Source organism: Epinephelus moara, chromosome 7 (genome assembly GCF_006386435.1).
Source record: "Epinephelus moara isolate mb chromosome 7, YSFRI_EMoa_1.0, whole genome shotgun sequence".
Taxonomy (NCBI): Eukaryota; Metazoa; Chordata; class Actinopteri; order Perciformes; family Serranidae; genus Epinephelus; species Epinephelus moara.
Genome location: NC_065512.1, coordinates 29,114,463 through 29,128,136, shown reverse-complemented (window position 1 = coordinate 29,128,136; position 13,674 = coordinate 29,114,463). Strand labels below are relative to the sequence as shown.

General features: G+C 40.4%; 1 protein-coding gene across 1 annotated transcript in view; it reads left to right on the top strand.

The window, feature by feature from the left end:
* lrp1bb (low density lipoprotein receptor-related protein 1Bb) overlaps window positions 1-13,674 on the top strand; it is a 329,117-nt gene that overhangs the window by 152,768 nt on the left and 162,675 nt on the right. The window contains exons 7-12 of the mRNA XM_050048038.1: window positions 4,843-5,065; window positions 6,574-6,766; window positions 6,921-7,064; window positions 8,297-8,533; window positions 9,188-9,368; window positions 13,004-13,223. Of these exons, the coding sequence (XP_049903995.1) occupies window positions 4,843-5,065; window positions 6,574-6,766; window positions 6,921-7,064; window positions 8,297-8,533; window positions 9,188-9,368; window positions 13,004-13,223 (1,198 nt within the window). The remainder of the gene's footprint in view (window positions 1-4,842; window positions 5,066-6,573; window positions 6,767-6,920; window positions 7,065-8,296; window positions 8,534-9,187; window positions 9,369-13,003; window positions 13,224-13,674) is intronic.

Here is a 13,674-nt window from a genome sequence, read left to right as displayed (position 1 = left end):
AACTTAATTTTTTTCCTGAAATTATCTGCTGATGTCCTGTGTTTATGTACTTAGAGCTTTTTACAGGTTCTCCCCCCACATCTTAATGACTAAGTTGTTTGTGCATTATTGCTTCAAAAAATGGCTCATATGAGTGTCTTCTGAACTGGTACGTTAGTCAGTGCCTTCAGAAACTGGAACTACTTGGTTCAGGTTAGGACACTTCTTAAGACTGTACACATCTAAAATCTGCTTTTACTAATGGTAGGAAATGGGTTGTGAACAGCGGCCTAAAGTGTTCAGATGCTTTGCTTTGTTGATCCAACTATTGACTTCAACCTCATCGTGCAATGAGGTGCTATAGCAACATCACACTACTGCTTAATTTGCTTTTGATAGACAAGAGTTATATGATGTTCTTGTGTGACAAATGGAAACATTGTTTTTGGCATATGAAAACAACCAATGCAATCTTTTTTTTTTTTTTTTTTTTTTTTTTTTGAATTTGCTCTTGCTGCTTTTACTCAGTACATTTTAGAAGCCTGTTCCCAAGGGAGACTAAGATGTCATCAATCACACAACAAATACTTGAAGTTTTGAAGTAGACAAAACAAAAATGTTCCTTTCAATCTAAATTTAGCAAATTATCACCACTAGGGGACAAAAAACTGTAACAAATTTACAGGAACGCCGCCCTCGTACTATTTAAAATAAACTATTGGAATCAGCCAACATGCTGATTTCTGCCAATATGACAAACCATGTATATTTTTTAACTGACAAAGTGAACATGGTCAAAACATCAGGTAAATAATACAGCACAATAACAAAACAACATATCTGAGAAATATACAATTATGATACAAGTATTTATGAAGAATATAGATGACAAAAGTTTATAACAGACAGATAATTAGGTGATAAAATAAATAAGCGTAACCCTTTCACAGTTGGCTGGTACAGCGTTAATTACCGCCAGAGCAACAAAGCAGAAATGACAACTCTGGCATGCTTGTAAATAAACTGAAAGGGCCATTAACCAAAGATGACATGACTTAAGTGCTTATGATTCTGTGATTAATTTTTTGGTGCAAAGGACTTACAAAAATGTACGAAAACATATGTGATGCTGATACCCCTGTGAGAAGATGATATTCACATTTAAATAGAATAAATAAATACATAAAATAAAGATAAAATAACCCGGCATCCAGAAACGTTTGTCTTTTAAGTGTATTAACAAACTGTTGAATGAATGAATGAATGAATGAATGAATGAATGAATGAACGGGCGGCAGTAGCTCAGTCCATAGGGACTTGGGTTGGGAACCTGTTCAAGTCCCCGTCCGGACCAAAATGTAGAGCGTGGACTGGTAGCTGGAGAGGTGCCAGTTCATCTCCTGGGCACTGCCGAGGTGCCCCTGAGCAAGGCACCGAACCCCCCAACCGCTCGGAGCGCCTGTCATGGGCAGCCCACTCTGACATCTCTCCACTTAGTGCATGTATAAGTCCAGTTTGTGCATGTTTGTGTTCGGACCTGTGTGTAATTGACAACAGAGTGAAAAATTGAAAATTTCCCCTCGGGGATTAATAAAGTATATAAAATTTAAAAAAAAAAATTAAAATAAAATTAAAGTAGGTAGCTAGATGCTAGCGGGCTAAACCATCCACACAGTTCTTCTGGCCTGGCGCTTTGACAAAACAATTCTTTACACTTCACTATTTAGTACTTTTTCCTACTATTTAGTACTTTTTCCTACTAAACGTTGGCTGCTATCCTCCACACTGCCCTCTCTCTAGGGTTGCCAGGTCTGACCCTTTTCTTCTTCGCCCCCTGTAATAGGCTAACAGCTTAAAAGGCAAATTTTTTTTGCCTAAACCTAACAAAACTGAAAGTGAGACCTAACAAAACTGTTTTGGAACATTTGATTTGCACGTTCTAGCCTACTGATAGGTGCAGTTTGCTGTTTACATAACAATGGCAGTGTTAACAACCGATAACGGCCAATTAACGGGGTGATGATATGCGATACCCTGCTGCCCCCTTGCAAGCAATACAGAAGTATCTGCTGTCATACCACCAGACTACAGAGCAGCTTTTTTCTTAGGCTGTGAGACTCCTCACCTCACCCTCCATGCTCCCTCATAAAAAATTGTTTTTGTTTTGTTGTGTGGCATAAAGGGACTACGACTTGCATTTCATTGTGTAACCCTGTGCTGTAGAATGACAATGAACCTTGCAACCTCGTTCACACTGAGAATGAATGGGCTGAAAGCAATACATCAAATTTTTGGTGGAGGTTGTCACAACAGAGGACTTTTACTAGCAATAACTTGCTTCATCAAAATAATTTGATAAAAAAATCAGAAATCATGTACATGCTCCACACAAAGGGGCTTAAATGTGAGTAAAAATGGTGCCTCTGAGAAGCTATTCTTTATCACGTTTGTAGGAGGCCCACAGCAGGTGCAGTTGAAAGAGGTGCATGCAGGAGTTTCATGCTGTTGTTTTGTAGCTTCTCTCCTTTCCTCTTGAGAGACGAGTGTGGGCTTGGAACCTTTGTGACTGGATGCTGGGGGATGACTGTGGGTGGAGCTTTGTTGACATATAGCTACTGATCTAATGTTAACACCTGATCATAATGAGAGTCTGGTAATCTCATGACATGGCTGATCTTATTTGATCAAGAATCTTATCAGGTAGTTGTCATCTGTCTATTCGTACAATATTCTTTTATTAGATAAAGTATCCTGCTCTGAAATTGTGAACAGAATGTATGTAGATTAGACCAAAGGTCACCAAAACTTTCTATAGCTAGGTAATTGTTATAATTTCATGTACTTAATGGCATAATAACATTGAATGCCAACGTGAAAACTTTTTTTGCATTGAATCAGTGACACTTGACACACTAAAATAGACCATTTTATAAGACACATCTCCTTCATCCTTAGTAACTGTTGCTACGCCTGTCAGTCTCTCTGGTTTTGCGCAGCAAATGTGCAATTAGCAATGATAAGGTGGGCAGATTTACCACTCAAAATTCTTGCTAATTTTTGAAACAATAGCTCCTTGATTACCAACAGAGGCAAACAAAAGCAAGTCTCTAATTCTATTTTTAAAATGGCAGTTTTGTAGCTGACTTGTTTAAAAATGAAAATCATGTAAATTGACCCAATTTACATGAAGCCGCTAGCATTTCATGCTAAAAGAATGAAGCTAACAGGTGCCAGTTAGAAAAGAAGTCTGCATCTTCACCAGGTGGTAAACCATGTAGAGGACACAGACCAGCTGTTAGGAAATACGGGCAATGGGACAGCATTTTCAAAAGTAGGTCCCCTCATTCACACCCAAGAGGGCGTGGGGGATCCTTAGCATTTTTATACTTCCTGCGAACATAATCAAATTAATCATATTTCCACATGTATTTTGCATCTACTGTTAAGACCTTGTTTTCTTATTTTGAAAAGTAGAAGTAGTCTTGTGTGTCCTGGACCAAAAAAAATGTCCTCGAATAGAAAAGAGAAAAGTCAAATCATCATCACCTGGTTAAGGAAATTACTGCAAGGTATTTAATCACAAGATCAAATCAGGAGTAAACAAATATTTTTTTCTTCATTTATTCATTAAATCTTGAGTGTTACTTTAATTAAATATTGGTCAAAATTTGTGCAGAACTGAAATAGTGTGAAGATTAAACTTGCAGTTTTCCAGTCATACCCAGTATGGAATTTCAAAACTGTTTATGGACCCCAGTATGCAGAAATACTTAAATACACCATTTAGGAAAATGGCAATGTTCCCTTTTCCCTCGCCAAAATTAAGCATAACTTTGAAGCATTATTTGCCCCTTTCTAACAAGATAGCATAACATGATTGACACCAATGGATGATGTAGGTCCTTTAGTTTAATATGATACCACTGTCTTCACTGTGGCTTTAAAAGTGAGCCTGATACAGCAGGTTTTATTTGCTAAAAATTACTCTGCCTCACTTCTCACCTTCAGTTCCACCTGTCATACCTGCTGCTTCTTCACATTTTTTTTGTCAGACATTTGTCCTCTACCTCTCTACTCCTTTCATTTTCTCGTTCTCTCTGTACCCTGGCTTTTCCTTTAGGAGTCCCTGATTTTTGGTGAATCATTCTGACTTTGTTAATCAGGCAGTAGCCTGCCTCACAAGTTTACACAAGGGGCACTTGTGAGTTCTGCGCATTGCTCACCTGACCCATGGCAGATAGACTGCACCATTTCACAGTACCTATGGGGGGTTGGGAGTATAAAATGGCATGTTGAAATGTGTTTTAATGATAAAATTTCGTTTATTTATCATGTAAATACATGCAACTAGTATTGTCAGTGATTTAATTCAGAAAGTAAATTGATGTAGTTGATTCCATTTAAGGGTTAGACCTTCAATGAGTAATGCTTAACAATACACCTCACCCACAAACTCTTAAAATGTGCAGTGTCTTACCACAGCCCCATGCACACTGCTTCAACATGACGTGGACAAATCAAAAGCTTGACAGACCTGCTGTGTATTGTTTCGGTTGCTTAGCTACAATAGGACATGGGCTGTTCAGCAGAGGGATTCAGTAGCAGTTTGAGTTAACATAGTAGGCTATATATGTGAAGTGTCATGCTGTTTTATCAGATGGCTTGACGTAAAAGCACCATCACACGAATCAAGCCAGGAAAAAAAAATCACAAATGTGTACTGTAAGGACAAACACTGAGTTGTGATTTACTTGTTGTATGAAATAGGTCTCAGAAGATGTGGAGGAAAGAATGAGATTCTGCTACAAAGCAGGCAACATTCTTTCCAACATTTAATCATTCAAACACTCCCACCCTCTGCAGAATGCTCTTCTTCACCGACTATGGGAACGTGGCCAAGGTGGAGCGCTGCAACATGGACGGCACCAACCGGACTCGGCTGGTGGATTATAAAATTGAGCAGCCCACTGCTGTGGCATTGGACGTGGTCAAGAAGCTGGTGTACTGGGCAGACGCCTACCTGGATTACATCGATGTGGTGGATTACCACGGCAGAAACAGGCACACCATTATCCATGGGAGCCAAGTGAGTGTCATATTTCACTGTAAGCGCTGCTTTTTGTCTTCCATGGGCTCCACATCATAAGGAGCCATTGTGGACAAACGTCAGTGGGAATCTGAACAGACAATTGGGTTCTCTTATCACTACTGTCTCCCTCTTCATTTGAGAGACTCCAAATTGTTACATGAGAGGGGCTTTCTAATTTTCTGATTTAGGGCACTGTGCTTTATCACTGCAAGACAGGTGGTTTATTCACTGCTTGTTGTTATAATTCACTCCTCATTTTCATAGAAAAGGTCTTTTGAATGGGGAATAGATGGTTTATTAAATTGAAGGAATTGAGGCATATGTGGGGCTGTCTTCCAAATGAGCATATCAATAGTCTCTTTACTGTAGTACACTCTTGAAGGCTTTCATCCCAGATTATGACTATTCATTAAAAGGCCTTTTCAAGCAACTTGGACTAGATACTCACCCTTTATGAGGGAAGGAAAAACGTACATTTCAAACACCTTATTTTGTATGCAGGTGTTCTTTGCATAATATTGCCTCCACCACTAGCTTGTAGCCTCGTTAGACAGAGGATCTTGCATCTACAATGACAAATGCCCTTTGTACATCTTTTGCATATATGTTTTTTTTCCCTGCCAGCTGTCGCTGTCAGTGGTCCAAAGTCAGAAGTAACAACTTATATACTCATTTAATTACTATGCAATTTATATGTCATTTTCCAAATATAGCTAATGTCAAGTACATCCAGTTTTTTCACATTTTAACAAGATTTTCACATTTGGAGCTGATCATTTATCAGTTTTTTACATATATACATTTAAACTGCTGTAGCGCAGTGTTGTGGGAAAGAAAGACTTCAGTCATTTCAGCCTAATCTAATTAAACGTCTCATCTCTTAATCACCACAATCCTGCTTTTTTAAAATTTTCTTTCATGTTCATTCCAGCAAGTACCAGATAGCATGCATTCCATATGACGTAGGCAAAGATGCAAGTACAGTATACACACACATCCTTTTTAGTAGTCTGTGTGAGGTAGCTTTGAAAGTTCTCATGTAAAAGTCGAGTGCCAAGGCCAAATTCCATAGAGGGAGATGGTTGAGTGGTTTGTTTTGTTATTTATTTATTTATTTATTCTGACGCATGTTTCTTGGTGCCCCTGACGTCAAGGTGTGACCCAGTGAGCTTCGGTGTACTTCCTGTGAACACAGCTCATCCAGCCATGTCGCTTTGTGTGGGTGTCAGCCTGCTAAATGTAGCATGCAGGCTGTGGTGTCAGGGCCAGTGTCCTCCCCGTGGAGTCCAGCTTTTGACCCCGTGTGGGCTGCCAAATGTACAGACAGCCCCACCACCTTCTCCCAACCCTCCTCACGCTTGCTGCATGATTAAAGATAAAAGTCCTCTCATTAATTCACATTTGTTATTGTTTCCTTTGTGCTCCTCTTGTGGTTTTAGTTATTTTTGGCTTCAGGGATTATGTTAAAAAGGGGAAAAAAAAACATTTCTCTTCTTGCTTTTCAGGTGTCGTACATTTATGCATTAGCTGTGTTTGAGGACTACCTTTATGCTACCCACTCTGACCCCTCCGAAGGGAGTTCCTTCGTGGAGCTGCTACAGATCCACAGGTTCAACATCACAGCGGAGAGCAGGACACTAGCCAGCCTGGGGAATACTAGAAGACTCCGTGTTTACCACAGACTCACTCAGCCAAAAGGTAAAGGACATTTTATAGATAGGTTAACATGTGCAAGTATGTGTCAGAATCTTCCCCATCTTGTGACTCACAAGCTCAAGTCTGTGTACTCACAGAACAAGGATGCATCATTGGCTCATAATGATTCCTCTGTGCTTTCTGATTTTGCCCACAGTCAGGAGTCACGCATGTGAAGTAGTTTCATTTGGAAAGCCGGGTGGATGTTCCCATATCTGCCTCCTGAGTGGCAGCTACAAGTCCAGAACGTGCCGCTGTCGTACTGGCTACAGCCTGGGCTCAGATGGACAGTCCTGTAAAAGTCAGTACATATTTTGCCTTGGATCTAAATGGGTGCATCATTGTGTATTTTAGTACATATATTTTCAAACAGACATGTCTTTGGCAGTATTTTCTGTTCTTAATGAACAAGAATCCTGACTCATGCCTGAAAAGGACGTTTTGCATCAGCACTATTTTTGATATTGACATGAGCCTTTAAGGTCGTGTGTCATATTACAGTCGAGGGTGTGCCACACATGCCTCGGCCATAGACTGACAATGATAAAGATAAGCGCTAGTGGACACAGGCCCATGTGAAAGTGACGTTTCGTTATCGACCTGTCGCCAGCCTGATTGATTATTGCCATAATGAGGATTTAAGTTTGTCTGCATTTGTTGGCTGGTCTGATCAATTGCTGGACATTGTGTAGTTGACAATAGAAGCAGAAGATCAAATTGATGACACAATCTGAGGGCCCACCACTGTTCGATCGGGGTAACGAAGCATTGGGAGGCTAGCCGTGACACATTTGATTTATTCCCCCCTCATAGATGTTCTGATGACACCAGCTATCTCTCTCTTGCTCGCGTTTTCCGTCTCCCTAAGCATAATGAGATTCGGTGCTAAATGGTAGTGCTTCTTCATACAGCAGTCACCGTGGGGTTTGATATCTGGGTCTCTTGCAATGCTTAATTGTCTCCTGGGTAGTTGGTCTCCCTCACAAAATGATAAATTGAAGTGAGGCATGTGTGGTCCTCACCCCCAGCATCCCAGTCTCTTGGGTAGGGGCTGAGAGCGAGGAGAGGTCTGATTCTCTCACTGGAAGCCCTCCTTCATTCCTCCTCTTGCCTCTTCGGAGGATCCCAAAGGGTTCGAGAACATACAGCCCCCTGAGCGGCTGGCGGGCCGCCGAGGAGCTGCCTCAGCTTTCTAGGCCTCTCTGTTTGCCTTTCTACACAGACACCATGTTATTTTAGATCAGAAGCAGTGTTCACAGCCAAGGTAAGTATTGCCATTGTCTGTTTGCTCAAGCATTTTCCTTTTCCTACTGTCAAGGCAGCTTTGTAGCAGGAACGTGATTGAAGGGGGAGAGTAAAGTCATTGGCACTGATTACTGGCTCCATTAAGGTGAATGGATGGCCCAGGCTCTGGCTCACATATAAGAACAATGTGGCCGGTAAGAGGGTTTAATGCTGGGATCAGCATTGATGAATTAGACCAATTAATTGACAATAACAGTAAAAAAGGCTCCTTCCTTTCTTGCCTTGTAGAGCCCAAAAACGATCTCTTCCTGTTCTACGGTAAGGGGCGTCCAGGGGTCATCAGAGGCCTGGATATGAATATCAAGTCCAGCGATGAGCACATTGTGCCAATCGAAGACCTGGTCAACCCTCGAGCCATCGACTACTACGCAGAATTGGGACACATCTACTTCGCTGACACCACCAGTTTCCTTATTGGGCGACAAAAAATAGATGGAAGCAGCAGAGAGACGATACTCAAAGACGGTAGGTCTAAATTGTTCTTTCATACTCACTGCGGCATTTCCCTAGAATAAATTAACCTGACTGTATGCAGTATTTGATATTAGTTTCTTTTCTGACATTAATGTAAGGTCAGAGCCATTTCACATACTCTTAATCTACTCAAAACACACTCAGTGTACTCAAAATGTACTACTGTTGTACCTCATCTGGAAAAGAAGAAACAACAGTTTAAAGATTTTTAAACTGGCTTTACTAGTCTGGCAAAATACTGCTATGTAGACAAATAGTTCTCAATTCTTTATATTTATTTTAACAGCAATTTGCCAGTAATGAAGCACAACACACTTCAATGTTAAAGAAACATTTGCTGTCACTGAATGACAATACAGTTTCTCACCAAACAGTTGTCCAAGTGAGTAAATGAAAACATTGCAAAGGAAACAGCTGCATATTTGGAAATTGATTTTATTCATACTTTTCCTTGATGACTGCATTTATAATAATTTCCCCGAGTGGCTCCCTGGGCACAACACTATGAGAGTGCCTTTGTTCTGGCAGTCCCATTTCACATTAAATACAGATATTCCTGTTTCTAGAACCAATCACAGTCACAGCACTGCATTAAGGTTTTCTTTATACAAACCTTAGAAAATATATTTGGTGATTCTGTTGTAGAACTCGACAATGTTGAAGGAATCTCAGTGGACTGGATTGGGAATAATTTGTATTGGACCAACGATGGCTACAGGAAGACAATCAGCGTTGCCAGACTTGAGCGAGCCTCCCAGACCAGGAAGACGCTGTTGGAAGGGAATATGTCGCACCCTCGGGCCATCGTGGTCGACCCTCTTAACAGGTCAGAAGAAGAAAAAAGAAAACTCAGTAGATGGTGGTAAATGAAAATGACACTTTGAAAATCCTACAGTCAGTAGCTCGAAGCCACCAATGTTCATAACGGGGGAAATAAACCTTTAAAGTAGGCGTAGAGGTAGAAGCATGGGTAAATGAACTACCTGCGGGTGGGCTGTGTCTGAAAAAAGGTTTTAAAAAGAAAAAAGGAAAGCAGAAAAAAGCCTAGTGTTGCAGTCGTTTTATCATAATCTTTACCATTGTACTTTCTGCCCTGACAGTCAGTGGAAAAAACAATTATCTTGCCACTCAACTTTTTTTCTTAGAATACAAAAAAAAAATATTGTTGCTATGGTTTATATGATCTCACTTGAGCTCAGCATTGTGTTGCAGTAGGATGCATCTAGTTAGTTTTTTTTAAATAAATAAATCAAACTAGGCATATGTTTGATAGAATCTATAACTGAACATTAAACTAAAAAAAAAAAAGGACTTCAAACTTTGGCTTAACAAATTCAAGATGACATGTAAATCCATAAATTGCTGTAAAATATATGCTGCTGCAGTTCTCACATTTGTTTTTGCATATTTTTACCTCCGACAGCAATGTGGGGATTTAATCAGGTTTTTTTAAAGCCAGATCTCAAGCACAACTGATTTTGTCTATAAAGCATGAAGTAGGAAAAAGTTATTTGAGGGGAGAATATTTCTGTGGTGTGCCATGGGATGATTCATAGCATCCAGATTTCTGACAGTGGATCTGGTGGCATACTAAAATCTGCCTTGAGCCCCCTCTTGCCTTGTTGTTGTGAATACCTAAACTACAGTATGGTTCTGCTCTTAGATAGCAAAGACCACTGTGCCTTTTTGTAGATATAAATGTCACTTTGCTTCAAATGTTAATCCTGAAGATCATCTGTTTTAGCAGACATCTGCTTTGACTGATGATCACGTCACACACCTTTCAAAAGGAAACGTGCACATGCAAACCAGCATGGTTACTGAGAGAACATCTGCTGCTTTAATGAGTACAGGGTTGTGGTTTTTTTTTGTTTGTTGTTTTTTTTTTTGGTTAAAGAAAATTATGGCTCATGTGGTGGCCCAAACCTAAACCACAGCTACCAGCTCATTAGCCACAATTAACTTGTTCTGCGTGGCCCTCATACATCATCTCTTTCACATTCCTGCACAGATTTATATATGGGTATATGGGGGTCCCACCAGCAGAGATGGTATTTAACATATAGAGGAGATGCTGCAGAGCTCAAATTCATTGAGCGTCTTAAGGATCTTAAGGATTAACACTTTAAGGCTTAAATCGTATTAGCACACACCAAATCCATAGCAGTCAAAGATTAGTTTTCAAGCCTCAAGAGGGTTGTTCCAAACATTTTGCCATACACAGCTGTTTCACTGCTGTAGGTAAATACACCAAACCAGAACCCAGAACTTATTATGATGTTTGTCCCTTCCGCTTTTAATATTTATCAAGTCCTAAATAACAATTAAGTCCACTATTTTGCTTATTTTCATGTGCTGTCTGGTTTTCGATCCGAACAATGACATAGACTCAAATATTAAAATCCAAGTCACATATACAGTATGGCACAGTGCTGCAGACTGTATATCAAAGGAAATGAAACACAGATTTTAAAACGTCAAATCTCTGCCTATGGCTTGTGTAAAGGAGAAAATAAATTGAAACAACCGTGGCGAGAATGCATAAACTTTTGAGACTAATGAGGAAATAGCATGCTGGCCTTTTGTCAGAATTTCCGCCCTGACAGATATGCCACAGCAGCAGTGTTGGGGCTGGGGAATATCATGTCACTTTTTTGTATAAGGATTAATAACTTTTACCCCGACCCTCCCGCTGACAGCACAAATGATTAGAAAAGCTAGTTTTGGGCTTCAGAGGGAGCATTCAGCTTGAACCCGACAGTCCTTTTGATCTCTATCTGCTCTGCTGGAAGGGTCTCTTCAGGTAAAATGGATGCACCTCTCCAACTGATTTTTCGACTGCATTCTCGCTACCTCATTTTCTGCTCTGTTTGCCGCCTCTAGTCTGTGTTGACATGATAAGGACCACTAGTGTCAACTTAACAGTGTCATACCTCTCTATCTTTGCTGCATTAGGAATCTCATAGATGTATTCATAAAAAAAGAAAAGAAAAAAGAAATCCACACACAAATAGCAGTAGGAGTGGTGCTTTACTCAGCCTCAGTCAACTCTGGATGCCTGGACAGCGTGTATGTATATATGTGTTGGTATATGCAGCTTTGTAGCAACTTTTATACATGGATTTTACTGTATGTATGCAACCCAAGTGCCAGCATGAATGTTGGCTTTGTACATTTTTGCAAACCATGGATATGTCATATGATATATGGCGGATATGTTAACACTTACATGTCCTCACATTTCAATTAAAAAAAAACAACACTTGGTTAGGTTTAGGAAAACATACTGTTTCAGCCTAAAATACCCAGTCTAACCACTACAAACACAGCTGGAAATGTCCTGTCCTCTCGATGTATTTTCATTTCACTTAGCATGGCAATGCAACTGCACGGTGTCCATAAGTCCATCTGAGGTAGTGTCTATGCATGTGTGTGTGCACGTAGGCGTGTGTGTGTGTGTGTGTGCTTGCGAGTGTGGAGGATTGCTGAATAATTTATAAGGTCGCAAAGATGACTTCAAGACAGAGGGAGTCTTCATTCACCTCCATATCCCATTCTGTTTCATCTTCCCTTAGCTGGCCCTCTATCATTGATGAGAAACAGGGGGCCACATGGCTCAGTCAGCAGCACTCAAACAGAGCAAATCCCCTGGGCATGGTTACGAGAGAACAGATCACGTCAAATCGTTGACCCAATCACGTTTCAAATACCACAGGCCCACTGAGAGTTGCAGTCTCGGCACACAGGAGATACACTGAAAACTTTTTTTTTCCTTTTTTTGGTGGGGAATATGAGACTTCTAACTTTGCCTTGATGTGCAGTCAAGCAGCACTTTAACTTGATAAGCCTGAATAATTTCTTAGGCAACGATGCACTCTCTTTTGACTGCCAGGGATGTTTGATTATTTGGTTTTACATATGGGAAATCTGGATTCCAGTTTATTTCAATTTCAGTCGGGAACAGTCTTGTCATGATGATAGTTTTTCTGAACTAGTGGTGATATGGTTGTATTTTGCAGTACAGGTTGTGTTCTCTGTAATATTTCCTGTATGAATCAAAGCAGTATGTGTTAGATTCACTGGGGAGCTCAGTCATGCCTTCCCATGGGTGTACAGAACACAACCCGCAGGACACATTTCATAGTGATATGGAATACATCATTTTGAGGGAAGCCTGCAGAAACATGCTGTCACATGTGCATTGATTGATAAGAAATCAAAGCTGGGGGAAGATGACGAAGGGAGCAACAAGCACAACCATCCAACATCAGTGTGTCAACAAGTAGGGGCAGGGATGAATGAGGAGACAGCTGAAATGAACTGCCTTAGATTGAATGTGAGATGTGATCAGTGTTAGTTTGGATCTGGCGATAACTTATAGGTCTTGCCTGGACTAAAGCAGCGGTACTTATTATTTATGCTTATTGGTGCCATAATTGTGTGTATTCCTATGTATGACAGCTGGATGTACTGGACCGACTGGGAAGAGGATGAGGTGAATGACAGCATAGGGCGGATAGAGAAAGCCTGGATGGACGGATCCAACCGCCGCATTTTCGTCACCTCCAACATGCTGTGGCCCAATGGTCTGACTCTGGACCACAGCACAAGCACCATGTACTGGTGTGACGCCTACTACGATCACATAGAGAAGATTCATCTCAATGGGACTGGAAGAATGGTGAGTTTCGATATGTAGAGATCATGCAGCGTAGTTAAATGATGCAAAAACTCATTTGCAAGAATCATTTCAGTTGTGATTCTGGCAGACTTGAGGGTTAGTCTGCTTGTGAGATTTTAATAGAGGGCCAGAGGGTGGGATTCAAGATACCCTGAATAAACAACACCGAATAAACATGTTAATTTAAATGTGCTAATTTTATTGCAACAGCACAACTTGGAGTAGTTTTACACCCTTAAATGCTCACTAAACACAGAGAGCAGCAAAATTATTCACAAAAGAATGTAATTGCAATTTTTACAGCTGTTTCTTTTCCAGATTCTTTCTCAGAAATAGATATTTATTTTGTGTTTCAGAAATTGACTTTCTGCCCGATAGAGGAACTTCGACATCTTTTCATTGAGTTGGTCATTTGATGGGCAATAGTCATGTCCAACTTATTGTCATATCT